Source organism: Rhea pennata, chromosome 20 (genome assembly GCF_028389875.1).
Source record: "Rhea pennata isolate bPtePen1 chromosome 20, bPtePen1.pri, whole genome shotgun sequence".
NCBI lineage: Eukaryota > Metazoa > Chordata > Aves > Rheiformes > Rheidae > Rhea > Rhea pennata.
Window position 1 is genome coordinate 7,704,954 of NC_084682.1, and position 23,400 is coordinate 7,728,353.

General features: G+C 62.5%; 1 protein-coding gene across 1 annotated transcript; it reads right to left on the reverse strand.

Moving 5' to 3' along the window:
- Window positions 1–112: 112 nt before the first annotated feature.
- On the reverse strand, window positions 113–18,997 carry SH2B2 (SH2B adaptor protein 2). The gene is made up of 9 exons (XM_062592422.1): window positions 18,992–18,997; window positions 11,218–12,105; window positions 8,918–9,019; window positions 6,934–7,025; window positions 5,555–5,649; window positions 4,855–5,049; window positions 4,413–4,606; window positions 3,133–3,304; window positions 113–2,594 (listed from the first exon to the last, which is right to left on the reverse strand). Exons 2-9 carry the CDS (start codon window positions 12,076–12,078, stop codon window positions 2,302–2,304), a joined length of 2,004 nt encoding a protein of 667 aa, XP_062448406.1. The 5' UTR covers window positions 12,079–12,105; window positions 18,992–18,997; the 3' UTR covers window positions 113–2,301.
- Between the last annotated feature and the right edge of the window lie 4,403 nt (window positions 18,998–23,400).

Sequence of the window (23,400 nt, forward strand, 5' to 3'; positions counted from 1 at the left end):
GGTCTGAGCCCTGCTGCCTCAGGAGGAAGAAGTCTACACGTGTGACATGACAGCACCCGTGCTCTCTCTTTTCTTTTTTTTCATACAGCAAATCCAGGAAAGCCCCAAGCTCTTGTTAATGTGCTGTTCTTTTTGTGAGTGGTTTTATTTCAAAACTGAAACTCAAGTTCTCCAATTTTTAGCAAGTCACTTTTTAAAATAAAATTAATTTATTCTACAGAACAGTAAACTCTTCCAGACTCTTCCTTATTTACAAATTAACATTTTTGCTTGCAGATCATTGCTCCCCCATCCTTTTCCTATCCTGTGATGCAGAAGACTAAAAACCAGCCAAGACGCAAAGGTCTCTAAGGCAGTGCTCCCATCCACAACACCTGGTCTGTTGGGACCTTGGCGGAGACCAAGAGTGATGATGTCTATGCCACATCCAGTGCTCCTCCCATGTGCATGTGAAGGAAGCAAGCCCACATTAAACCCAAGGACCAAGAGCATCTGGCCTCTTCCTGCAGTGCTCTGTAGCATCCTGAGAGCTGCGCAGGCTCCTCTGGACGCCTCCAAGCTGGTAGCTGTGCTGAGCAAGGGCACATACCGCAGCCAGCTGCAACGGCTGCATATTGGGGTGATGGGGGCATTTGCAGCAGGAATGAGACTTCCCAGCCCTCCTCCTGGCTGCCACCCTCACGTCCAGCCTGCCACAATAGCAGCTCTTACACAGCAGGAGAGACTAGGAGCCTCCAAGACATGTTCCCTGCCCCCATGAAGGGGGAGAGACAAGTTAGGCTCAGGCAGGGCAGCTGGCACAAGCTTTGCTAGCTCGAGGAAGAAGGCACCTAAAAAAAAAGAGAAAGCCCAACCCAACCCAAAACTGCCCAATGGAACAACTCTCCAGGCAAATTCAAGTGGTCTTGAGCCAGATTCTGGCTCTGCTCGTACCATCCCTGCCCTCAGGATACCTTCTGGCTGGGCACAGCTATGCAACAGGGCATCTGTCTCGTGGTGGTGGTGGGCTCTGCTGTCCATGGAGACCCACCAGCCAGCTCCAAGCCCCCCATGGTGCGGAAGAGGCAAACTGGGAGGGATGTGCCTCTGCTGTGGCCATCTGCAAGCGAAGCTGCCCTTTAGGAGGGTCTCTCACCCCATGTGAAGCAAATAATCCTCATGAACATCCTGGCCCATAAACCTGCTCCTAAGGGCTCGAGAGACCCAGAGGGAAGGCAGTGATAGCTGTCCACCGGCTGGGTTTACCCCTCCCGGCTGAGCCTCTGCCGGGGAGGGAAATCCCAGCTGTCCACAGTCGCCCTGACCTGACCCCTCCGTTTCATTTAGCTGCCAAGCCTCCAGGAAGCAGCCCCGTTCCTCTTGCTCTTCCTGGGTATTTCAATTTCTATAAGAAAAAAAATCTTCAAAAGCATCCACTGAAGATCCGTAGTGTTTTCCTTTCTTGGGAGCCCAGCGGGGCACCTGCCCATTACCTCCGGAAACGAGGCCACTGATGCAGCGTGGGCTCACTGTCACATTTGTCAAGGTGTGCCATCAAGCGATGGACATTATTGCCTAGCCATGGCAGCAAAAAGGCAAGCGGCTGAGCTGACACCCTTGCAGAGAGCTTAGGTTTGAAAAACTGCAGGAGAGGAGGACGAGAAGGGTTATTCAGGGACTCTCTGTAGCTCCAGTGAGGAAGAAAAGGCTGAAGGAACGGAAATAGCAGGAGAGCAGGAAAAGCCTTCCTCCAACGGGGGACATTCACAGGTCTCCTGGCGGAGAGCTGACGCACTTAGTCGGGGCCTCGGGAAGCTGGCCTGGATCAGCCCCTTACGGCTCCCGCAGCAGTGGCGGAGGGCGAGCGCGGGGGCTGGCGGACCCGTGCGCGCGCCTGGCTGCACCTCTCGTTTCTTGGAGCATCCTGAAACGCCAGAGCCCTGCGGCTGCTCACTTGCAGGACTCGGGGGACATCGGCCACGTCGAGGACATTGGCCTCGCTCTGGCCCCAAGCCGAGGTGCTTGGCTGGAGCAAGGAGCACCTCAAGGCTTTGCACTGCCGGCCCAGCACGAGCGGCCCCCGGGAGCCCTGCTCGGCCCCGGCCGCCTCCCGGCCGCCACCGCAGGCTCCGCAGCCTCCCGAACGGTGTGGATGTTTCCAGCCTCCCAGCCCCGAGCGCGGGCACAGCGCCTGCCGCGGACGTCGCTCCGCAGAGCGGCGGGAGCGGCTCGCGGCCGGGTTGCTGGCGGCGAGTCCGGCTCGGCAGCTCGGGGCACCCGGGGGGGCGGTGCGCGCCCCGCCAGCCAGCCCCGGGCGCGGGGTCAGTAGAAGGAGTATTGGTTCTCCACGGCCCGGGTCCGGCTCCGGGCGCCGTCGGCGTCGTGGTAGTCCTCGGCGCTGGCGGCGGGGGGCTCCGGCCGGCGCTCGGCGCTGTCGCTGCGGCTCCGAGCACCTTCCAGGCGGTGGTAGGGCGGGGGGCCGGCGGCGGCCACCCCCTCGGCGGGCGGCGGGGCCGGGGGTCCGGCGGAGGACGTGCCGCAGAAGTAGTGCGGGGGCGGCAGGTCGGGCCGGCAGCCCGGCTGCTGCGAGGCCGGGGCTGGCGGGGGGCCGGCGTCTGCGGGGGAGAGACGGCGAGCTCGACCCCTCGGACGCTGCTGGGGAGCTTGGCACAAGCTCTCCGTCGCCCGCCTCCCCCCCAGCCTCTCCTTCCCCAATCCTCCCCCACCTTGTTCAGTCTCCCCCCGACCCTCTCCCCGGGCAGGGGGCTCTGGGCACCCGCGCAAGCCAGGCAGACCCCCGCTTTCCCCCGGCCCGTCGGGAATGGGACAGCGTCGCCGCCCGGCGCTTGCTCAACGCTTTGGGGTCCCAGGCGGGAGTTTATACAGCAGCAAAATCCTCTTTCCTCGTCCTCGGAGAGGGCTGCCTCCCCGCGGGAGCGCGTCTCCGGAGCGAAGCAAAGCAGCGCTTGCTTTTCCCCGCGGAGACCGGCGCGGGGGCAACCTTGCCGGCAAGGGCGCAGCAGAAGGGAGGGCGCTGGTGGGGAAATCCCGGAGAATGGGCTGCTTTTGGCTCCACGCAGGATCCCAGCCCAAGCCCCGCGCCTGCAAGCCCCACGGGCAGCGCTCCCCGCGGGCCCGCCCCCCGGCTCCTACCCGGCAGCGGGCTCTGGGCCACCACGTAGCTGCGGAGCGTGATGTCGGCCGCGCCGCCCGACTCCAGCGGGATGGGGTGCGTGTGGAAGTGGCGCAGCATGTCGAAGATGGTCTGGAACCAGAGGTGCTGCACGTGGCACTGCCCGCTCTCGTTCAGCGACAGCCGCAGGTGCTGCAGGGGACGAGGCGGGAGGGTGAGCTGCCGCCGCGGGTCCCAGCCGCGGTTCATCCCGGCCACAGCGGCAACGTGCCGCCTCCTTCCAGCCAGGGAAGGTTTGGTTGCCTCCGAACACAGGATTAGCTTTTTTCCTGCCTCGTGTCCCATTCCTGCAAAACCCTAGTCGCTACTACCCGGAGGGAGACGTTTGTCACTCCTGGGGCCGAGCATCGAGCACCGCTGGGGAGCGCGCAGAGCACAGCGGGTGCCCCGGGGGCAGCTTGCACTCTGCGTCTCGGCAGGACACTCCAGCTTCTGGCTGCCTGCAAATTCAAGGCATCTGGCGGGCAACGCGCAGAGCGTGCACAGACCCGCTACAAAACCACACCGCAGCCTGGAACAAATGCAGGGGACGGGGCAGGGGGTGACATTCAGGCTGTACGGAGGCTCGCTTGCGGTGTTCACCGCTACGCCGGCTCGGCAGGCGCTGATCCCGCTGAGAGAGGGCTCAGGCAGTCCTGCCGCGGCAAGGGGCAGTGGCGAGGCCGAGCTGCGGCGCAGCCCGCGGCAGCGGTGACTCGGACCACGGCAGCGTGCCTGCCTGCTCGCGGAGCTGCAGCGGCCGACGGGCACGGCAGACCCAGCGTGTCACCGTGCTCCCCTGTGCCTCTCCACCAGCATCTCCCTGGCTCGAGCCTACAAGGTCCCTATGTGCCCTGGGAACGTGTCCCATCCTGCAGGGATACGAGATGCAGGGTCTCTCCTGGAAACTCGGTGCACGAACGTCTCCAGTCCCCCTCCTCACCCTCCCGGCTGACTGCAGCATCCCAGTGTTTCTCGCTCATGCTCTCCGTCCAGCTTCCAGATTTCAGCTCCGTATCGCGCCTTGCAGCTCTGGACAATTGCACCCTCCAAGCAAACGCCCTCCCCTTTGCCAGGCAGGCAGCTCTGCCGCTGCGTGGGAAGCGGAGCCGAAAGCCGGACCCAGGCAAGTCAGGGGCAACCAGGGCTCCATCGTGCAAGCCGTGCAGGAGCGATGCCGAGCCCAAACGAGCCCGGGGCAGCAGGGCTTGGCTGGGCACCGAGCCCACGAACTGGTCAGCGAGAAGTCAGCAGCACCCACCTTGGCTTTCCCCTGGAAGTTGAAGGTCAGCACGTACTCCCCCGGCCGCGTTTCGCTCTGCCGGATGACGAACAAGCCGTGGCTCCTGGTGCCCCCCAGCAGCACCAGCTGAGCTGCCTTGATCCGCGACAGAGTCCCGTGAAACCAGGGGAAGTCGGAGAGGTTGATCTCCACTTCTGTCTCGCTATCCTCCCCTGGCCGCGAGGACAAAAGGATTTTAAGGCGAGAGAAAGCAAGACCAGGACTACCTTGACCCAGGGCAGGCACCACCTCGATGCAGAGCCTGGCCCAGGGACAGCAGAGGAGATAGCTGCAGCCTGCCCTGCTCCCAACCCTTCGTCCTCCCCTCCTCACCCTCCTGAACGCCCGTTTGGCTCAGGAGCAGTTTCACACGGACACAGTGACAGGGCCACGTGCAGCAGCCCGGCCCCCGCCCAGGTACCTGCCGGGTGCCCGCCGGCGGTGCCGGGAGACTCCAGGGTCTGCAGGAAGCTCTCCAGCGGGACATGGGCCAGCAGCTCCCCCACCGAGTCCCTGGCCCGGCCGTGGGGCGCAGCGATGACGGTGGCCGTGGTGGCGGCAGAGGCAGCGTTGTGAGTGCTGGGCATGGCACATCTGTCGGGCGGCCTGTGCACATCTGGAAGGGAATCCGCAGAGGGACGTGCTCACGTCACGTCACGGGCTGCCTGCACTGGGTTTCCTTCTGGGGGAAGCTGGGTGGCTGGGGCGGGCGAGACCTCGGCGTGGCTGTGCCTTGGTTGGCCATGGGGACAAGGGTGGGCAGACGGAGCTCGACAGCTCGCCGGCGTACACAGACCCAAGCGCTTGGAGCTCCAAGCTCCATTTTCTACGCGAACCTGTGCAGATGTCTTCAGGAGCGGTGGGCCACCACCCCAGGGCAAGTGGCAGGTGCAGCCGCGGGCCGGGCTGGGAGCCCCCCCGGCTGGCTGCCAGGCCGGGGACGAGGAAGATGACGGGCAGAGGAAGACCCATCCCCAGGGCGCGCGGTACTTGACAGCGGGAGGGAGCCTGAACCGTGGCGCCGAGAGGATCCGGCTCCCCAAACCGGAGCTGAGGGGCAGAGACACCCTCCCTCCCACAGGGACGTTTCCGGGCACCTTTGCTTTTCGGGGCACCCTTACCGTCAGCCAGAAACTCGCAGCTGCAGGAGGCCGCCCGGCCCGGCAGGCAGGCTGCCTGCGCGCAGGCGGCGAGCTCGATGTCGTCCCCGCTGTCCCTGGGAGGAGAGCACAGAGCCGAGGGTCGCGCGCCGCCGCCGCCGGCCGAGGGGGCCCCTCCGCTCGCGGCCGCTTGTTTCGACCGCCCGTCGCCATCGCGGTGAAATTCAGCTCCAGGGGCTCATCCGAGCCCGCAGATCGCGGCTCGGCTGCTGATCGCTTCCTCCCGGCGGAGCAAAAGCCCCCGCGGCACGGCACGCGCGGCGGAGCCGAGCGGCGGCCTGCAAAGCTGAGGCAGCTGCCGCCGTGCCCTGAGGGCGGCTCGGAAAATTCCCATCCCAACGACAGGGCCGAGGAGCCCACGGCGGGAGCGCTAAACGCTCCCCCTCGGTGCAACGAGCGCCGAGGCCGGCGCCCGCCCCGCTGCCCGCGCGGGGAGGCACGCTTGCCTCGCGCCCCGTTTTTAGGCGGGCCGCCGCGGCAGGCTCGGTCCCTCTCGCTTAACGGCGGGCGCGTGTTTGCAGGCAGCCGAGGAAGCGGGCTGCGTTAGCAGCAATGGCTCGCGAGGGAGCTGCTGAATAATTTAGTGACCAGTAAGTGAATCAGCCATTGGGAGTCATTCAACTGCAACCGTTGGGGAGGGAAAAAAAAAAAAAAAAGGGAGGAAGAAAACCAAAACAGACTGAGCTCTGCACAAAATCCGTTGGCAGGGCACTTAGAGGCTTCAGCTCGGAGTCCTTGGCAAAGGGCTCAAGCGCTGCACGCGGGAGCCGAATGAAAACGCGCTGTTGGCACCGCGTGCGTGTGCCGGTGTATTAAGCAGCTCGTTATTATTTGCTTTAGAGTTCATTATTATTTGCTTTACAGTCATGTCCGGAGGCTAAAGCGGGATTGTGTTGGGCGCTGAGCAAACACACGCGGATGAGAGGCTGCGAGAAGCAGAGCGAGGGGCGATACCGGGCTCTGGCTGAAGACACCTGGGCGCCTTCGCCGCCGGCCCGGGGAGCGCGGCCAAGGCACCCTGCCCCTTCGGCCGCGCCGGCCCCAAAGCAGGCGCTCGCAGGAAAAGGGGTTTTCTGTGTTTGCTTGATTTTTTCAGCTTGCACACCTCACTTTCTGTCCCGTACGCAGAGGGATCCCTCGCCCTGCAGCCCCCCGGGCAGACCCGAGCACGGGGAGAGGGCAGCGACGGGTGCCGTCGCCCTCGGCCAGGATCGCGCCCCGCGGAGCCGGCGGGGCTGCAGGGGGGGAAATGCAATCTGTGCTCGGCACCCTCGTGCCGCGGGAGGTCCGGGCGCGGCGAGCGCCGGCCCTGCCAAGCGGCTCCCTCCCGCCGGCCTTACCCGGGGTCGATGCAGTCTTGGATGTCCGCCACCCAGGAGTGCTTCTGGAGGGAGTCGATGGTCTCCAGGATATACTCCGCGCCGTTCTCCACCTGGAGGCAAGGCGGGATAGCGCCGTTGGCCAGGTAGGAAAATAAACGCACGCTCCCATGCCGGCGAGCAGACTCCGAGGGGGACGCAGCACAGGGAGGCATCGCCCGGCACGGGACTGAAGTTGGGGCCGGAGGAGAAACTCTCCTATTTTGCCAGCATCCGCAGCCGAACCTGGGCGGAAAGGCCTGGCGGGGAGCCCGCAGCCCAGGCGCCCCGCGCCGCGGCCCAGCCCTGCCCGCGCGGCCGGGGGTCCCGAGAACCTCCCCGAGAGCCGGCGCTGCCCGGGCAGCAGCTCGGGAGCCTGCTGCCTCTCTCAGGGCACCGAAATCCCCCCAGACCCCTGAATCCAGGAGTCAAAACCCTCTCCTCTAGGTGCTTTTATTTATTTATTTTTTTTTTTTTTTTTTGCCTGCTGGTCCAGGAGGCTTCTGATTTCCCAGCATTTCTCTGCAACAGGGTGGGAGAGAAACCCACTCAAACAGGAAAAAAAAAATAAACAAAGGAGAAGGCAAAGGAGCCGGGAGCCGCCCGTAACCGCAAGGCCGAAGGAGCCGAGCCTTGCTGGGGACAGGGAGCAGCCAGAAGCACAGGTTTCCACAACCTGGCAGTAGGGCACGGACACGGAAACCGGGGCAGAGGGACTCCGAAATCGCCCCGTGCAAAGTTCAGTGCCGGCTTTCCCCGCTCCGTCCCTCCCAAGCGCGTTATACAATCCATTACCTAACCGGCCAGGCAGCCCCGACTCCGGAAGGGTATCGCGTTGCCAGCTGAGACAACCTTCTAGCAAATTTAATTAATCATGTACAACTGAATCATTGCCCTGAAAATAAACAGGGCGCGCAGGGAGCCGAGCCCAGGGCCGCGGCGGCGCGAGCCTGCCCCAGGCGGGGTGGCAGGATCCCTCCGCCCGCCGTATCTAACGGGGCGAAGCGGCGTCTCGGGCTCTCCGAGCAGGAAGCACGGCGCTGGCTTGGGAGAGCGGGCTGCCCGCTCGCCCGGCCAGCAAAGGAGGAATGCAAAAGACCAGGGTCCCGGGGAAAAAGGGCCGGTGCAGAAAGTCAGACACAACTAACACGGGACGGGAAGAATGACACGAAAGCCTTTGGTGTGCGTGTTTGCAAGGGGAAGGGCAAAGGACTGGCGGGTCAGCAGGAACGGGGGAGCAGGTGACGCACAGGCAGCCCGTGTGTTTAATGCCTTTTTTTTGCCCTGTGCCTCGCTAAAAGGATCAATCGCAATCAATTAACCCTGCGCCGGGGGTAAGCGCTGCGGCCAAAGCGAGGAGGCGCAGGTTAGAGGGCACCTCCTAAATCAGGCTTTTTCACATGCTGCGGCTCGATGCATTCGCCCCCGGGGTATTTAAGGGAACGGCCGAAGCGATCCCGGCGACGCTTCCGGCACGGTCGGACGCGCCTCGATAGGGAAACCCAGCGCGGAGGAAACTCTCGCAGGGGGATCAAAAGACCCGATCGCCCGGAGCGGAGGAGCCGCGTTCCAGGAGCGGAGATCGACGGCGAGCTCGCGGCATCGGGGACTCTGCCTCGCACGTGCTCCTTTTCATTAATGATTAGCACAAAAGCGAAGAGAGGACGACTAATAAAGCCGCGGACGGCGAATAATAAATTCGCCAGGGTGCCAGCGGGTCGGAGGACGAGGCGAGAATTCAAACGAACCCGTCGGCTCCCACGCGGAGGCGGGAGAGGAGGCGCTGGGGCGTCCAAGGGGCCCGGCCAAAGACAGCTCCCGCGCCGGCAGAGCGCCTTCAGCTAATTAATCTCATTAGGCAGAAAGGGCTTTCTCAGGGGGTCGCGAGCTGCAGCGCGAGAGATTTTTGCTCTCGGCTTTCTCTGGTCTGCTCGGCGCGGCGCCCGGCGCAAAGCCCTGCCTTTACCTTCAGCACGAAGGTGTTGTCCTTGTCGGGCATCTCCAAGGGCATGGTCGTCCGGACCTCGATGATCGCCGACAGCGGGACGCTCACCTTTGGTTTGGAAGCCTGGAAAAAATGAACACGAACTGATAAGGAAAATAAAATAAAATAAAATATAAAAGCGTGCGACCGCATCGAACTCTTCCTCTCTTGGCCAAGACGCGCCTGGCGGGAGAACACCGCTGCCCGGCCGGGGCAGCCTCACCTGTGCGGGGAGTTTGATTTGTATTAAACTGAAGGAGAGCGAGCGTCCCGCGGGGGCCGGCGGCTCGAGCCCCGGCCCCCCCAGCGCAGCCCGGGCGCCTGCCCGCGAGCTGCCGGGGCTGCAGGTTGCCAAAGGTTCAGTTCCCGTTTTGGGGAAAACCCAAGACGACTAGCAGGGGCATGATTATAACAAAAGAGGAGACTATTTTCACAAAAGTTATCCTAAAGTCATTTTGCAATTGATTTTTTTTTCCCAAGATGCAAATCAAAATGCATAAAAACCCAACCCTACGAGCAACCCGTTAAACGCTCCAAGAGCAGCTACTGCTCCTTTCTAAGCCGAGCTCCTCGGCCCCGGCTCGGAGCCCCGCTCCCACGCACAGCCCGCGCGCCCGGGGAACAGCGCGGCGCAGCGGAAAGGCTCGGAGCCGGCGAACGGAAACGAGCTCTTCCCCTCGTCTGATGACACCCGCCACGGTCTCGCCCTGATGGATTTTGCGTGTGTCCTGCCGCGGCCGGGGGTCGTTTCCTTCCAGCTCGGTTTCACGCGCGTCCCCAGGGAGAGGCAGGTTCCTCGGCTGAGGAGGACGCCGGAGCCAGCTACCAGGGACGTACGTCACGCGTGCCGGCTCAGAGCCTCTCTGTGCGAGAGGTGCGCTCGAGTTAAACCCAAAATTTATAGTCCAAGAGCGAGAAGAGAAGATCAAGTGGGGAAAAGAGGGCATGGACTAAAAGCGCCGAGGTTCATTTTCGTCTCGTTACAGCAGAAAGCACTTTAAAACAAGAACTATTAAAACATGAACTATCCCGCTGCCCTGCGTGCAATGTATGACACCATCTCTCTACGAAACGCCCGCCGAGACCGACGGAGAAACCTGCCCGGCCCTGAGGCCGCCCTGCGGAGGGGCTCGCACCAGCCCGCCTTCGCTGCCGGAGGCGGGAATACGAGTGGGAAAATCCTGGAGAGAAGTAAACGAGTTTTTTTTTCTTCCCAAGTATTTAAATAACCTGAGATTTCATTACCAACACATACAGCTAGTAAAACCCCAGGGAACCGCTTAATATTTGCACAGCGCTCTGCAAAGCTGAGACCGCGGCGTGGGCACGGGTCCGGGTCGCGCGGGGCGCCACGAGCATCCCCGCGTTCACCCCACGGGGCGAGACGCTCTCGCCGCGGGAACGGGAGCTTCGGGAGACTGAAGGCGAATCCCCCGACACATAACCCACGCTGCTCGGGCGAAGCATCGCGCCGCTCGGCCCTCGCCCCGGGAGGCAAGGGGACAGCATTCCCCGGCGTCCTCGGGAAAGCGGGTGGCTGCGAGGCGTCGGAGCGATGGGAGGAGCGCGCAGGAAACGCCGGGTTTGCTGCTTTCACCGAGACGCCAGCAGCAGGAAGGATGCAGGCACGGGAAAGCGGTACCGTGGATGATGACAACCATACAATGGTGACGACAATAATAATAATAATAATAACAGCAATAACGGGTGCTCCTCCGCGGAGGAGGGTAAGCAGCCGAGGCTGCCTGGGGGGCGAGCTGCAAAACCAGCACGTGGCCGCGGCGCTCAGCCGAGCATCGCCGGCATGGCACAGCGCGGCACGGCACGGCCCTGGCGCCTTTGGGCTCCGCTACCGGAGTCCTGCCGGCGGGGCGCCTTGCGGCTGCCCAGTTCTCCAAAAGGGTTACTTCGAAACGAAAAAAATAAGCTTTCGGAAAGCGGACTGGTGACCTGCAGAGATTGAAAACACGAAGGACGTTTCAAAGCCGGGCGGGAGCGGCGGCCTCGGCCCTCGCGGGTGCCGTGCCGGGGCCAAGCCCGGCGGCGCGCGGGAGCGCTCGGGGGAACGAAGAGCCCGCAGGCGAGCAGACGGCAGCCGCTGGGGCTTTTCCCGACGGAGCCGCTCCGAAGGCGCCGTCCCCACCGTCCGCAGAGCAGAGCTGGAGTTCATCCCAGCTCAGCAGCAGAAACGAGCAAACGAAGAAAACTAAAGAAACTGCGAGGCCACGGAGCGTGACGGCTACGGATGCAGGAGCCGCGTCCCCGCCGAGCCCGAGACTTACCTTCGGGGGGACGTAAAACTCCAGCAGGAACCTCTCCCCTTCCACCTTCACTGCCTTCCTGAGCAGCAGGCGGCACTTCTGCCACTGCGAGCTCCCCACACAGTTCGTGTCGTCGGCCACCATGTAGCGGAGGGTCCCCTCTCTCTGGATGTCCACCAGCTCCACCTTGGAGGACTGCGCCTTGGAAAGCCGCAGCTTGTGGGTCCATTTCTCCCGGGGGTCGCCGTGCTCCTTGCTCCCCGCCGGCCACGGCTCCCTCTCGGCCCTCCTGCCGCCCTGCGTGGCCTCGGTGCCCGGCTCCGGAGAGGACTTCCGATGCCACATCTCCTTGACGCCGTCCACCACGCACAAGCTCATGTTCCTCAGTGAGAAGCCCTTCTTGAACTTGGGCTTGGAGGTGGCGTGGACGGACACGTCCTCCGAGCTGCGGGACTGGCCGTAGGAGGACACCTTGCGCGCCTGCGCCTGCTGCGACGGGCTCAGGTACCTGTGGGCACCCAAGGGGTGGTCCATGCTGTCCAGCGACTCCGTGGAGGTCTCCTCCTTCCGCTGGGTGACGTCTCGCCCGTAGGGCACGTGGCAGTTCTGCAGCCCCACGAAGGGCACGATGTTGTACTTGGTGGGCGAGTCGGACATGAACACCCGGCTGACCTCCAGGCTGAAGATGTCCAAGAAGTTGGCCGCAAAGTGGTGGGAGAACGAGGCCTCGGCGCCGGGGGTGTCGTAGTGGGGGTTTTCCTTCAGGAACTGGCAGAACTTCTGGGCGAAGTCGACGGCGGCCGCCTGGGCGTGCAGCTCGCAGAACTCGCGCCAGTCGGGGAGCGGCGAGGAGGGCTCCTGGCAGAGGGCATCGCCGTTCATGACTGCCCCATTCCACCTGCCGGCGGGCTGCGGAGGCAAACCGGAGACGGGGTTAGCGCCGGCGGCCACCCTGCCCGCCCGCCCGCCCGCCCGCCGCGTGGCTCCCGCTCCCCGCCGCGGCTTCGGCTTTTCCTGCAAATGGGAAACACGGTTACGTGCTACGGTTTTCTTCCCGCGCTGCCTAAACCCTCTGGGCCGGGGGGTCCCCTCGGACGAGCCGGGGTGGGGGGCAGCGCTCGCTCCAAAATACCAGCCCCGACCGCAGGCAGCAGCCTGGGGGGCACCTCCCGGCGCAGGGTTCCCCTTTGGGCGCCCGCCCCGGCGCCGCGGGGGAGGCTCCGGCAGCGCTTCTGCTTTTGCCGGGAGCATCCTCCTCCGGGGATGCGGCGGGGGGGGAAGGGGCCCCCGCTGCGGCGCCCGCGGCAGGCGGCCAGAGGGAAGTGGGATTTCGCGGGGCTAGATCGGGAGCTGCCTTGCCCCCGCGCCCGAGGCCGCCGCGGGCTCCTTCCGCCCCCTCCGACGCCGCGCCTGCGGAAGGAGGGGTGAAACCTGCCTTCCTCGCTGGGAGGACTAGCAAAAACACCCCCCTGCCCCCCTCCCCAGGCCCTCGCGGTGGGCGAAGACGAGGACAGGCAGCGCCGCGGGACGAACCCTCCTCCACCAGCCTCGCAGCGGCTCCTTCCCCACGGCCGGGCTGGTTCCCCCATTTATCTCGCCGAAACCCCTGTGCTCCCCCAGACGCAGGCACAGGGGCACCAGAGGCTGCAGCAGCCCCAAAGCGGGTTCCTCCCCGCGGCGTCCTCCCTTCGGACCCGCGGAGAAGCGAGTTACTCGCTGGCCCGGCTCAGCCTCAGAGCCCGCTGGCGGGAGGCAGCGTGGCCCCGCACGGAGGCGGCTCCCGTCTCCCCTCGCTCCTGCACCTCCACCGGCACGTCCGGCCCCGGAGGCTGCGCGCCCCGCGGAGAGCCGGAGCAAGGAAACGCGGCGGGAAGGTGTTTTTGTGTAGTTCCACTTCTTCCGCTGGACAACTCGGCCCTGGCAGCAGCCGTAAGTTGTTCGTTTTATGATTACGACCATGCAAAGCATTATTGATTCCTCGTAAAGCCACGAAGGACTCCCAGCCTGGAGGAGCCAAGGGGGATTCGCCTGCGGGACTCACACTGCTCACCTTCTGCCTCGGTGGCGTGGCAGCATTTTTTATTAATTTATTTGTTTTTATGGTCCCCGCTTGCGTGCAGACCCTGCAGCCCCCTTAGGACCAGAAGGGAGGTGGGTTTGAGGGAAAGGGACGGTTTCCCTTCGTCCCTGCTCAGCGCTCCTCTCCAAAACCCAGGTGTGGGTCATGCCATTTCTCAATCTGTATTTTAGGGTTTTTTGGCTGTTGGTGTTTCCCTTTGGAAGGGCTGCCTTAGAAGTGATGCAGCTCTTACTTGTTTGGCTAGCAAAGAGCAGTGGGCAGACCAACAGCGACTCAAGGAGATGCTCCAACTCTGCTGGATCTCTGCTTCGGCGCCTCTTCTCGTGGCCCAGCTCCGGGCAGACGCACGCGAGCATCTCCAGCTTCCTTCCTCACCCTGCAGTTTCCAAACCTCTGCCCTGTTCTGAGCGACCAGGCACCTCCTGGGTCTCCTCTCTTCAGCCAGAGACTTGACTTGCGCCATGGTTTTAGCTCTTCTTTGCAGCATTAAGGCAGGAGGCAGCAGCGAGGGGAGGCACCAACCCGGCGTGGTGACAGCTTTGTCACAGGCAGGGATGGTGATGGGGCAGCCAGGCTAACTGGACACATGGACAGTTCCCCTGATCTTGATGTTTTCTGCTCACAGAGAAGCTCCTTTGCTTGGGAAAGTTGACTATTGCTACTGATAAGTCATTGCAGCAGCTTGCACGACCAGTAATTAACCACCAGTCGGGGACCTGCACAACACCTGGGATGGGGCAGACATCGCGGACAGCATGAACCTTCTCCTCCACCTCCAGCCCCCAAACAGCCCGGTCTCCAAATCCATAGAGCATCAGGAGCAACCTAGGGAGAAAACCAACACCTTGGAAGTGGCTTGGGCTCCAACAGAGCAACCAAAATTACCTAACTGGATGGGCCCAATTTCTCCTTTTTCTTCGAGGCAATAAAAGCACTTGAGGATAAAGAGAAACCTCGAGTTGTTTGCGAGAGCCAGACCTGGGGGCACATAGGTTCTTCCCATCTTCAAGATCAGCCACTGCCAAATTTGGCTGGAAACGGGCCACGGGTTCAAAAGCCGCGTTTACGGGAGGGGTCCCCAGCGCAGCGGGACGGCGGCGGCCGGCCGCGAGGGCAGCGCTGCGGGGCCCTGCGCTGCCTTCGCCAGCACGGGGCTGCGTTTCCCTTCCTCCTCCTCGCCCGCGAGCCCTCTCCTGCAGCAGCTCGCTCACGCCGGCGCGGCACCGCGCAGCCCCTCTGCCCACGGGCCGAGCGCTGGCAGAGGTCCTGCCAGCTTCGCATGGGGACGTCGGAGGGGGGCCCCGAACCGCTCTCAAAACGACTTCTTGCGCCGTGGACGGCTGCTGCCAGCAGAGTGGTGGAGGTCGGGGTGGAAACAGGCAGCAGATCTAGGCTGCTTTTCCCCCCAAAACAAGGGGGATTTGCTTCCAGCCCGGCTTGCCGGAGGGCGCAGCACGCTCCCAGGCTCCTCGCGAAGGAGGCTGGACCCCTTCGCAGGTGCTGCCTGCCAGCTCAGCCGCCGGCGCAGGAGCTCTGCCCCGTGTTACGTGGAAGTGGAGACAGAACAAGCTCAAAAACCGCTTCCAGGCTTAAATAAAAATAATTAAAAAAAAAAGTGATTAAAAAGAAGAGGAGGGCTCTTCCCAGAGGAAGCTGTGTGGCCACATAAAGTGGAAATTGAGATACCAGACCGGTGTGGACTTCTGCTGCTGAGCTCCTAAGCCACGTGCAAGTTAGTGCCCAGCCATCTCTCGGAGCAGAGCAGGGCCCTACTGCTGCTGGCACTTGGGAAAGCAATTCTGGATTTTAGAAAAGGAAAAAAAAAATGTCTGGGGCTCAGCCAAGTGGAAACCCTGGGTGCAAGAGGAGGTGGGAGGCAGCTGCTGGCAGCGCGGCTGCGACGAGCTCTGCTGATAAGCTGCGATGATGGATCCTGCGCACCGGGGACGCGTGGCAGCGCGGGCGAGGAGCAGCGAGACCTGAAAGTCGAAGTAAGCTCCTGACCTCACGACGAAATGAAATTCAAACCGTCAGCAGAAGCGCAAGAGAGCGCAGGGAGGGGATTTCTCCGGTCAAGCAGGCGCCAGGAGCACATACCGCGGGGCTGATCCAAGCCCAGCGGCGCCCCGGCGCTTGGAGCGCGCGGCGGGCGCGAGGACGCCCGGGCGGCTGCCGCCCCCCGAGGAGCGGCTGAGCTCAGGCGCCTCCCGCGTGCCCGGCGAGGGGAGATCCCCGAGTCGCGAGCCGGCCCGCGAGCAACGCGACACCCCGGCAGCCGCCGGCACTCGGCCGCCCCGCCGCCCGTGCGAAGCATGGGCTGAATTTGGGAAGGGAAAGCTGCAGGGGAAAAACGCCATCTGCACGTGCTCGCTACGAGTTCCTCCAGACACACTTCCCGTCCCCACCGCAGGGCTGGGACGGGAGAAGTTTACTGCTCTAAAAACGCTTTAGAGATCTTAAAAATCAGACAGAAGTGGAAACAGTCTTTCCTCCCCTCCTTTACCATCCATCCCCCTGAAATACTAATTGAACAGCAGCTTGGCCTCAAATTCACTGGTCAAACCACCTGCCTTGAACAAGTCTCCCATCAGATGCGTGCTCGGACTCGCTGCCCAGATGGGCCCTCTCGTCATCCGGAGCCTGGAAAACATCTGTCCGGAGCGAAAAGGCTTCTTGGGCGCGTATCCGCTGCCCGAGCGGCGATTCCTCCAGCCGCGGCGCTGGCAGGAGCGGCTTTCGGAGCAAACGCCTCCAAACCACCACCAACATCCCCCAACAAGAGAAGAACCAGCTATTCCTGGGGGGGGGGGGGGGGGGGGAAAGAGGTTTTGGTAAAGGAGGCAAGAGACCTTCTTTTCCCTCTGCCAGCTGCCTCCACTCAGTGCTTCCAGCGTTTCTGCCCGCGGTCCGGCGGGTCCTGGCGCACACGCGTTATACATTAACCACGGGGAAGAAAAGAGAGACCTTGCTGCCGTCCAGCTGTGCCCACGGGGTGGGAAAAACGCTGATCCCGCCCGCGTGCCCGAAAGCCGGAACGCGGCGGGCACAGGGAAAAGCCCCACGATGTAAAACCGGCTGCAGCGGCACCGGGGGACCCCGGCCTGGGTGACCAGGGATGAAGGCTATGGTGGGCTTCAGAGCCTCGGCCACAGCCAGGGACTTTCCTCTTCATTTGGGGAAAGGCAGGGAAGAAAAAAAAAAAAAAAAAAACCCACCACACACCGCTCAGTTCCAAGACTGCTTTTCAGTTATGGAAATTCAACTTGGGAAGTTCAATTCTACCCAGCACAGTACCCAAGACTTCGACAGTCGCTGCTAATTGCTTAAGTGGCGTATTAAGGAAAACACCTTGTAAAAATTCCAGCAGGCTTCAAAAAACCCTCCTCAAACAGACGACGCCAAGAACTCCCGGTTACCACTGCAGTGCCTGGCCAAGGATTTGGCCTCAAGAGCCGCGTTCGCGTTTGCTGTTGCGGGGAGCTCCCCGGTGCGCGGAGCTCCGGGCGCCGCGGCAGCCCCCGCCGGCGAGCGCCTACAGCAGCGGGTCCGCGGCTGGGACGGCTGCAGCCCGCGAGCCCCGCGCCCGGAGCGGAACAGCACCTCGGTCCCCAGCACCTGCCTTTGCTTCTTAATCCACAGCCAGAGCTGGTGAGTCTCCTGAAAAAAATCAGGCAGCAAAAGGGAGACCTGCGGGCACAAGGGCTTGTCGCTAGACTCGCCTTTTAACTTCCTACTTCTGCAGCCCGTGCTTGGGAGCCGCCGCGGAAGAGGCCGGAGCCCTCTGGAAACACGAGCCCGCTGCAAGGCCAGGCTGGCCCAGGACCCCGCACCAGCGGCACGGGGTGCTCCCAGGGCAAGCCGGTGCTCCGAGTGTTTGTTTTCCCCTTAGCAAAAATAAGGTCTGGGATGCAGGCTTCTCCCCATTAGCAATACCCCCTCATCCCCCCTTCTGCCCATGGAGGCAGCTGGGATTCCAATCTGTCGTTCCTGGGAGCGAACACCATGCCCCAGCGCCGCCAGGCCCTCCGAGCCAGCCCTGCCGCGCTGCGCTCCGGGCTTGTACCGGAAAGCAAAGCCCCGAGCCAGGCACAAGGTCTCCGAGGCTGCCACAGCACCAAGCCCAGCCCTTCTCCCATGGGCTCCCTGTCCCAGGGTGGGAGCTGTGGGCACGCACAGCATGTGCAGGGAAGGGGAACGATGCAGTGCTCAGTCCCACGGTGGCCAGTGCCGCCCAGCTCCTGCCACCCCAACGGGTCCTCCAGTCAGGCATTGCTGGCACTTTTCTTTGGGAAGCAGGACTTGCCATGCTGTCCCACTGAGCCCTCTGAGAACACACCCCAGTGAACATGCCCCCTCAACCACTAGGATGTGCCTGCATCCCCCAGGAGCTTCCCCACGAGCACGTCGCAACGACGGCAAAAGGGGCACAGACCAAAGCTGCACCCCGGGGAGCATGCAGGGGCACAGGTAGAACAGAGCAGAAGCTAAGCTCCTGCCTGAACTCAACTCGCATCAGGGCCTTGAAAGTCCAGCCCAATGTCAGGCTGGGGCTCCTGTGACCATCCAGCCCACGGAGCAATGAAAGAAGCCTCCTGCATGCAAGCAGGACCAAGAGCAACAGTGTAAACAGGAGGAAAGTGCCAGCTGCAATGGTCTTTGGGACTGAGAAGACCAGCAAAGCTGGCATCATCTCCCAAGACACCCCAGACAGAGCCCAGTTCAGCAACCACAGCAGATATGCAGCCATCACCAGTTTTCTCAGCCTGACCAAGAAGAGGAAGAAGAGGAGGAGAAAGAGGAGACGAGACCTTAGCCAGCAATATCCTCATCTAAAGGGGAAGAGGCAGCAATTTGCATCCAAGAAGGAGGGACTACTGAGGCAAGAAGAGGTTGAACAAGATGACCTCTTTGAAAGCCCTTGCCCTCTTCGGGAACCCAGGAGATCGGGGGACAGACCTGAAGATCAACAGGAGCAGCCAAAAGATGCAACTCTGGAATCAAGCAACCACTGCACCCTTAACAGCAATTTTTACCCAAAAAGCCATACCCAACCATGCCAAGACATAAGGAGCAGGACAGGGGAAGCTCCATCCTCTTTTGGCCCCATCAAACATTTCCACTCAGTGACGCAGGGAGAATTTGCCGCCTTGCTTTGGGTGAGAGACGGCACAGGCTGGCAGGCACAAACACACGGATTTCAAACACGCATCAACAGTCTGGAACATCTCAGCCAGAATTATGCAACTTTTTTTTTTTTTTTTTCCTCCTTTGGAAAGAAGTTATTCAACTGTCACCCTGGGGTGCGATGCAGCGTTACAGCAATGGAGCAGCACTGTGAAGCAACACCGAGGAATGTAAGAGAGGGGAAGGGTTGACAACACTCGGGATTTCGTCTGAGCACATTTCCTGGCAACGTACAACCACCTGTCTTTGCAAATGCGGTAACCAGCAGTGCCGAGGCAGGAGGCCTGACCTTTGCAGAGGAACCTCGGTGACCAACAAGCACGAGCCCCCTTTAGAAGCACAGCTCCAAATGCACAGAGTCAATCCCGTTCCCTCTCTGAAAGAAAAACATTACCCACTCCACCCTGTCCTCCCCACCTTCCCCCCTAAAAAGGAGAAGAGGAAACCGCTCCAAGAAGTGGTGACAGCAAAGTGAAGAGGCTGCCTCGCATGGGTTCTGGGCAGGGTGCTGAGTGGACAGAGCTGTTTTACCTCCTCTCCTGTTCCACTTCAGAAGGTCCGCGAGGAGCCAGCAGCGAGGTTCTTCTAGGTCAAGTGCATAATTCAAAGGGTGAATTTCTACACAGGAACGAGGGGCCAGAACAACTCAGAGGGGCCTGGAATGCAAGTTTTTAACAGTCAAGCCCCGGCATGAGTGCACTCATCCCCAAACCATCATCCCAAAACACATTTCATCCCCGTGACACTGCTCCGCTGCACTTGAGCCCGGCCAGCTACTTCAGCAGAAACGGGAGATAAATGGCAGGGCCGCAGAGAAAGTCCCCGAGCTGCCCGTCGGCCTCCCCTCGGCGGGAATCGACGGGCAACTTCACCAGAGCTGCAGCCGGGGGAGGCCGAGGAGACGCGGCCGCCCCGGGGGTCTCCCGGAGCGCTGCAGGGGTCGGAGCCGCCGGCTCCCCGAAGAGACCCGGCGCTGCTCAGCCCTTCCCGGGACCCGGCTGGCAGCAGGGAAAGGCGCTCGCCGAGAGGTAAGCGCAAACCGGGCGAAAGCAGCCTGCAAAGCTCACGCAGGAACCGAGCGCACAACAAAACCCCTCCGGCGAAGGGAGCTGCCCGCCCCCGCGGGGGGCCGCCGCCTGCTCCGGCCCCGTCCCTCGGGGGCAGCGCCCAGCCCGGCCGGGCCCCGGCGAGGAGCCGCCGCGCACGCCCCGAGCCAGCGGCGCCCTCCCCGCCCGGCACCTGCCCCGGGGCCGCGGGCGCCGCTGCCCGCCCCGCCGGCCGCCCCCGCAGCCCGGTGGTGGTGGTGGGAGGGTTGTATGGGGGGTGCGGGGGGGGGGGGGGGTCCCGTCCCCTCGGGGCCGGCGGCGGCGGGGCCGGCTCCACCCACCCGCCGCTTCCCGCAGGAAACACCCCCCCCCCCCCCCCCCGCCGCCGCCGCCGGCTCCGCGCTGCTCCGCGCCGGCGGGCGCCACCCGCCCCAAGCCGCGGAGCGGAGCCGGGGGGGGTGGGGGGGGCGCCTCTCCGGCAAAGGCCCCCCCCGGGCAAGCGCAGACCTCCCCCCTCGCCGCCGCAAAAGGCGAGAACGAAAACACCCCGAAAACGGGAGCCTCCCCGCCACCCCCCCCCCCCCCCCGCCGCAAGGCGATGCGGTAGCGGAGGATGCGCTTACCGGCGCGGTGCCCCCGCGGCGCCCGGCTCGGCGCGGCTCGGCTCGGCGCTCCCCGCTCCGGCTCCGGCTCCGGCGCTGCCCGGCCGCCCCCCGCGCTCCGCCGGCAACACCGCCCCCCGCTCCGCCCCCCGCCCGCCGCTTTAAAGGGCCCCGCCCGGCCCCGGCGCTCCGCGGCCCCGGCACCCGCTGTCGGGGAGGGCGCCGGGGATGGTCGCCGCCACCCGCCCCCCCCCCCGGGCACGCGTTTTCCTCTGCTTAGCGGCCGTTTCTCGGGGGGGGGGGGGGGGGGACGGACCCCGGGGCTGCTCCCACGTCTCCCCCGGGGGCCAAATCCAGCCCTCGCCCGTGGCACGTGGGGCTGCGAGATGCGGGCAGCTGGCACCGCGCCGGCCGGACTCATCTCCAGGTCAAGGTGTCCAGGCCGGGCCTGGCATCCCCCCTTAGCAGATGTATTTATAGAGCCCTTCTCTGAGCACCTGCCTTTGCCAAGGGGGGTCAGGACGGATTTATAATCTACGGCTCGCAGAAGGGGAGCCGAAGCACAGAGAGGTTTAAGTGATTTAGCCCGGGTCACGGAGGAACCGGACCCCGCGTAGCAGCATCCTCCTCCAGGCCTTTGCCGAGCTGTCCTTGGGGCCCGCTCAGCTCGTGGGCCTCCCTGCCCGCGGCGGCCACCGGGGCGGATAAGGATGACTCACCAAAAAAAGGATTTGCAGGAGGAGCAAATCCCTTTTTACTTCTGCAAAGCACCTGTAGGATTAAGGCAATGACTGTTATATAAAGGGCGTCGAGGGTGGTGGCTCGCAGTAAGCGGTGCAGGGACTCTCAGGTGGAGCGGGGCGGTCGAACAGAAGTGATGAAAAGTAAAATGCAATGACTTCAGCGCGAGTTTTGCGCCCGGGAAAAGTTCAGGACCCTCCCTGGAGGTGGGAGGGCGTAGTTCCGAACTACGCTTCGTTGCTGTCCTCTTACCCAGCGCTGCTGCTAGGTTTTGGGAGAGGCCAGTTTTGGGGAGGGCACCGAGACTGGGTGAGGGAGGTTGCTGTGATGCATTTCTTTTCCTTTCCTATAACCCCATGATGCAGAAGAGCAGGCCCACTCATTCCAGCTCAGCACGTGCTCGTGTGCGTTGCAGCTATTAGCCAGCTGGCAAGCGGGGAAGCTGAGGCTCGGCGAAGATACATGGGTCTCCCCAGCCTTGGGGTGGTTGGCAGGAGAAAGCAGCAATTTCTGGTGTCTTCTTTTAGCCCACGGCCCCTGCAGGCCTCACTGCATGTGCCCGCGCACCGGGGACACAGCAGCTCTGTGCCACAGCGCGCCATGGCAGCTTGCAGCTCGGGGCGCTCCGTATGAACCAGAGAGGTTTGGTCAGTGCATTTGAGGATGTTATCTGAGTCGTCCTGGTCACCGTTCTTCGCTTCCTCCTCTGCCTTCATTCCGCCTTCCTTCGCTCAGCCATTAGTTATTTTGAGAATAACAACTGTAACGTGCATCTAGGAAGAGGGCGTGCGTTAGGTGTGCATCTGGGGAGAAGATGTGCGTGCCGCGTCAGAGTGCTGCAGCCCCGCTCTGCGATGCGAGGAGCCTCTTGCCCAGCTGCAGCAGCAGCAGAAGCAAAATATTGCTTGTCTGGAGTTGGCACCTTTCGCCTGGGCTCTGCCGCGGGCCCTGTGGGCCCTGGCCAGGCTCCCTCTCGGGCTGCTCTTGTGCCTCCGCCGCAGGAGAGCGGCTGGGCATGCGCTGGTGCCGGCTGGGAGACTCTCCTCGCACTGCTGTGCTTGGGCAGCCTTGGGCAAACCACCGTCACGGGCAAGGCCCTGTGTTGGACAGCACGCAGGAAGCCTCCGTAGGCACAAGTCGGCTTCGCCTGGCAGGCATCATCTTTTTAAACCTCCTTTTTGTGTGTTTTTGGCAGCTGGAAACAAAGGGCAAAGGGAATTTGTAAAAGCCAGTGTCCAGGAGACACAACTGGGCCGTGGAGTCTTGACTTCTCTTCCTGGTTTCATCATCCCTGTTTATACGATTTGGGGTGAATGTCCACTCTTTGGACATCCTGCTTTCCCAGGGCAGTTTTGAGGGTTAATGAGTGCTTGCCAAGAGACTGGAGCCCGCTGCGGACACATGCAGCCTGTTTTGGACTGTTTGCGTTTGCACATGTCCTTGTAGCCACCGATGCGTCTCTTTACTCCTGCCCCCTTTTCCCCAGGCCCTCCTTCAGAAAGCCTCTCTCCCATTCATATACATTTTTAAAGAAAATATACAATCAATAGTCTCTTAGGCTGAAATTTCATTAACGGTTTCATTGCACTTGGTATCGATTGCCCCGGGAGTGCTGGGAGCTGCGTGGCAGGGGAGCAGCAGCTCCGACCGACACGCAGACGATGCTCCAGCCCCATCCTCGCCGCGCTGCAGGACGCCAAGGCAGGATGCCCTGGCAAAGCCCGGGAGCCTCCATGGCCCGTACTGCCATGCAGAGCCAGGAGCCAGGAAAGAGAAGGGAAACCGAGGCTTTTTTAAAGCCGATGTTCACGTGAGCATTAAACCTCAGGGGTCCTCTCGTGGCATCCTGCACGACGCCGTGGGCTCCCTGCCGTATCGCTGCCTGCCTTTCCAGGCTGGCTCACCCAGGAGCTGTAAAGAAGCTGTAGAAATCACTGGGGAAGACTCCTTGCGCTTCAGCTGGCAGGGGAAGTCCTCGGTCACCTTCTCACCATCCCCACGCAGTGCTGTATGGGAATTACTCACTTCAAATCCTGCTCTTTGCCCCTCTTAGATTCCCATTACCATACGGACTTCAGAAAACCCTCCTTCCTAGCTTTTATTGAACGTCGCTCCAGAGCAAGCGTGCATTTCTTTATGCCTAAACCACACGCCCTTGAAAGGGGAGAGCAGCTCCGCAGCGCGTGCTCCGCGCAGGGTGTCCGCCCTCGGCACGGTCCCCTGGCACGCGACAGCGCCCGCGCCGCCCCCCGGCTCCTCCGGCCGCCCCGGAGGCGCTCGCTCGCCGACGACGGCTGAAAACAGAAACCTCCGTAGGACTGCTTCCAATTTTATTAAAATGTTTGTATTTAAAAAAAAATTACAACAACAAAAAACATTTTGACAGCCTTCTAAAACCATCTGGTCTACATTACGCTTTCGGCAGCGCGAGGAGGGAAGGGGGAACCCGTTTGCTGCTGGCTCTACATACAGCCTGCCGCTTCGGCCGGCACCGATGCTAACGTCGTCTCAGGTGCGATGGTCACTGCTTATTTTCTGCCGGTTTCCTCCC

Excerpts from the sequence above, each read along its gene's own strand:
- SH2B2 (XM_062592422.1), bottom strand. The coding sequence starts at position 12,078 with ATGAACGGCGATGCCCTCTGCCAGGAGCCCTCCTCGCCGCTCCCCGAC. Across the intron at positions 5,650-6,933 it reads CAAGACTGCATCGACCCCGG|GGACAGCGGGGACGACATCG; the intron begins GTAAGGCCGGCG and ends CTCTCCTCCCAG. Across the intron at positions 3,305-4,412 it reads ACTTCCAGGGGAAAGCCAAG|CACCTGCGGCTGTCGCTGAA; the intron begins GTGGGTGCTGCT and ends CGTCCCCTGCAG.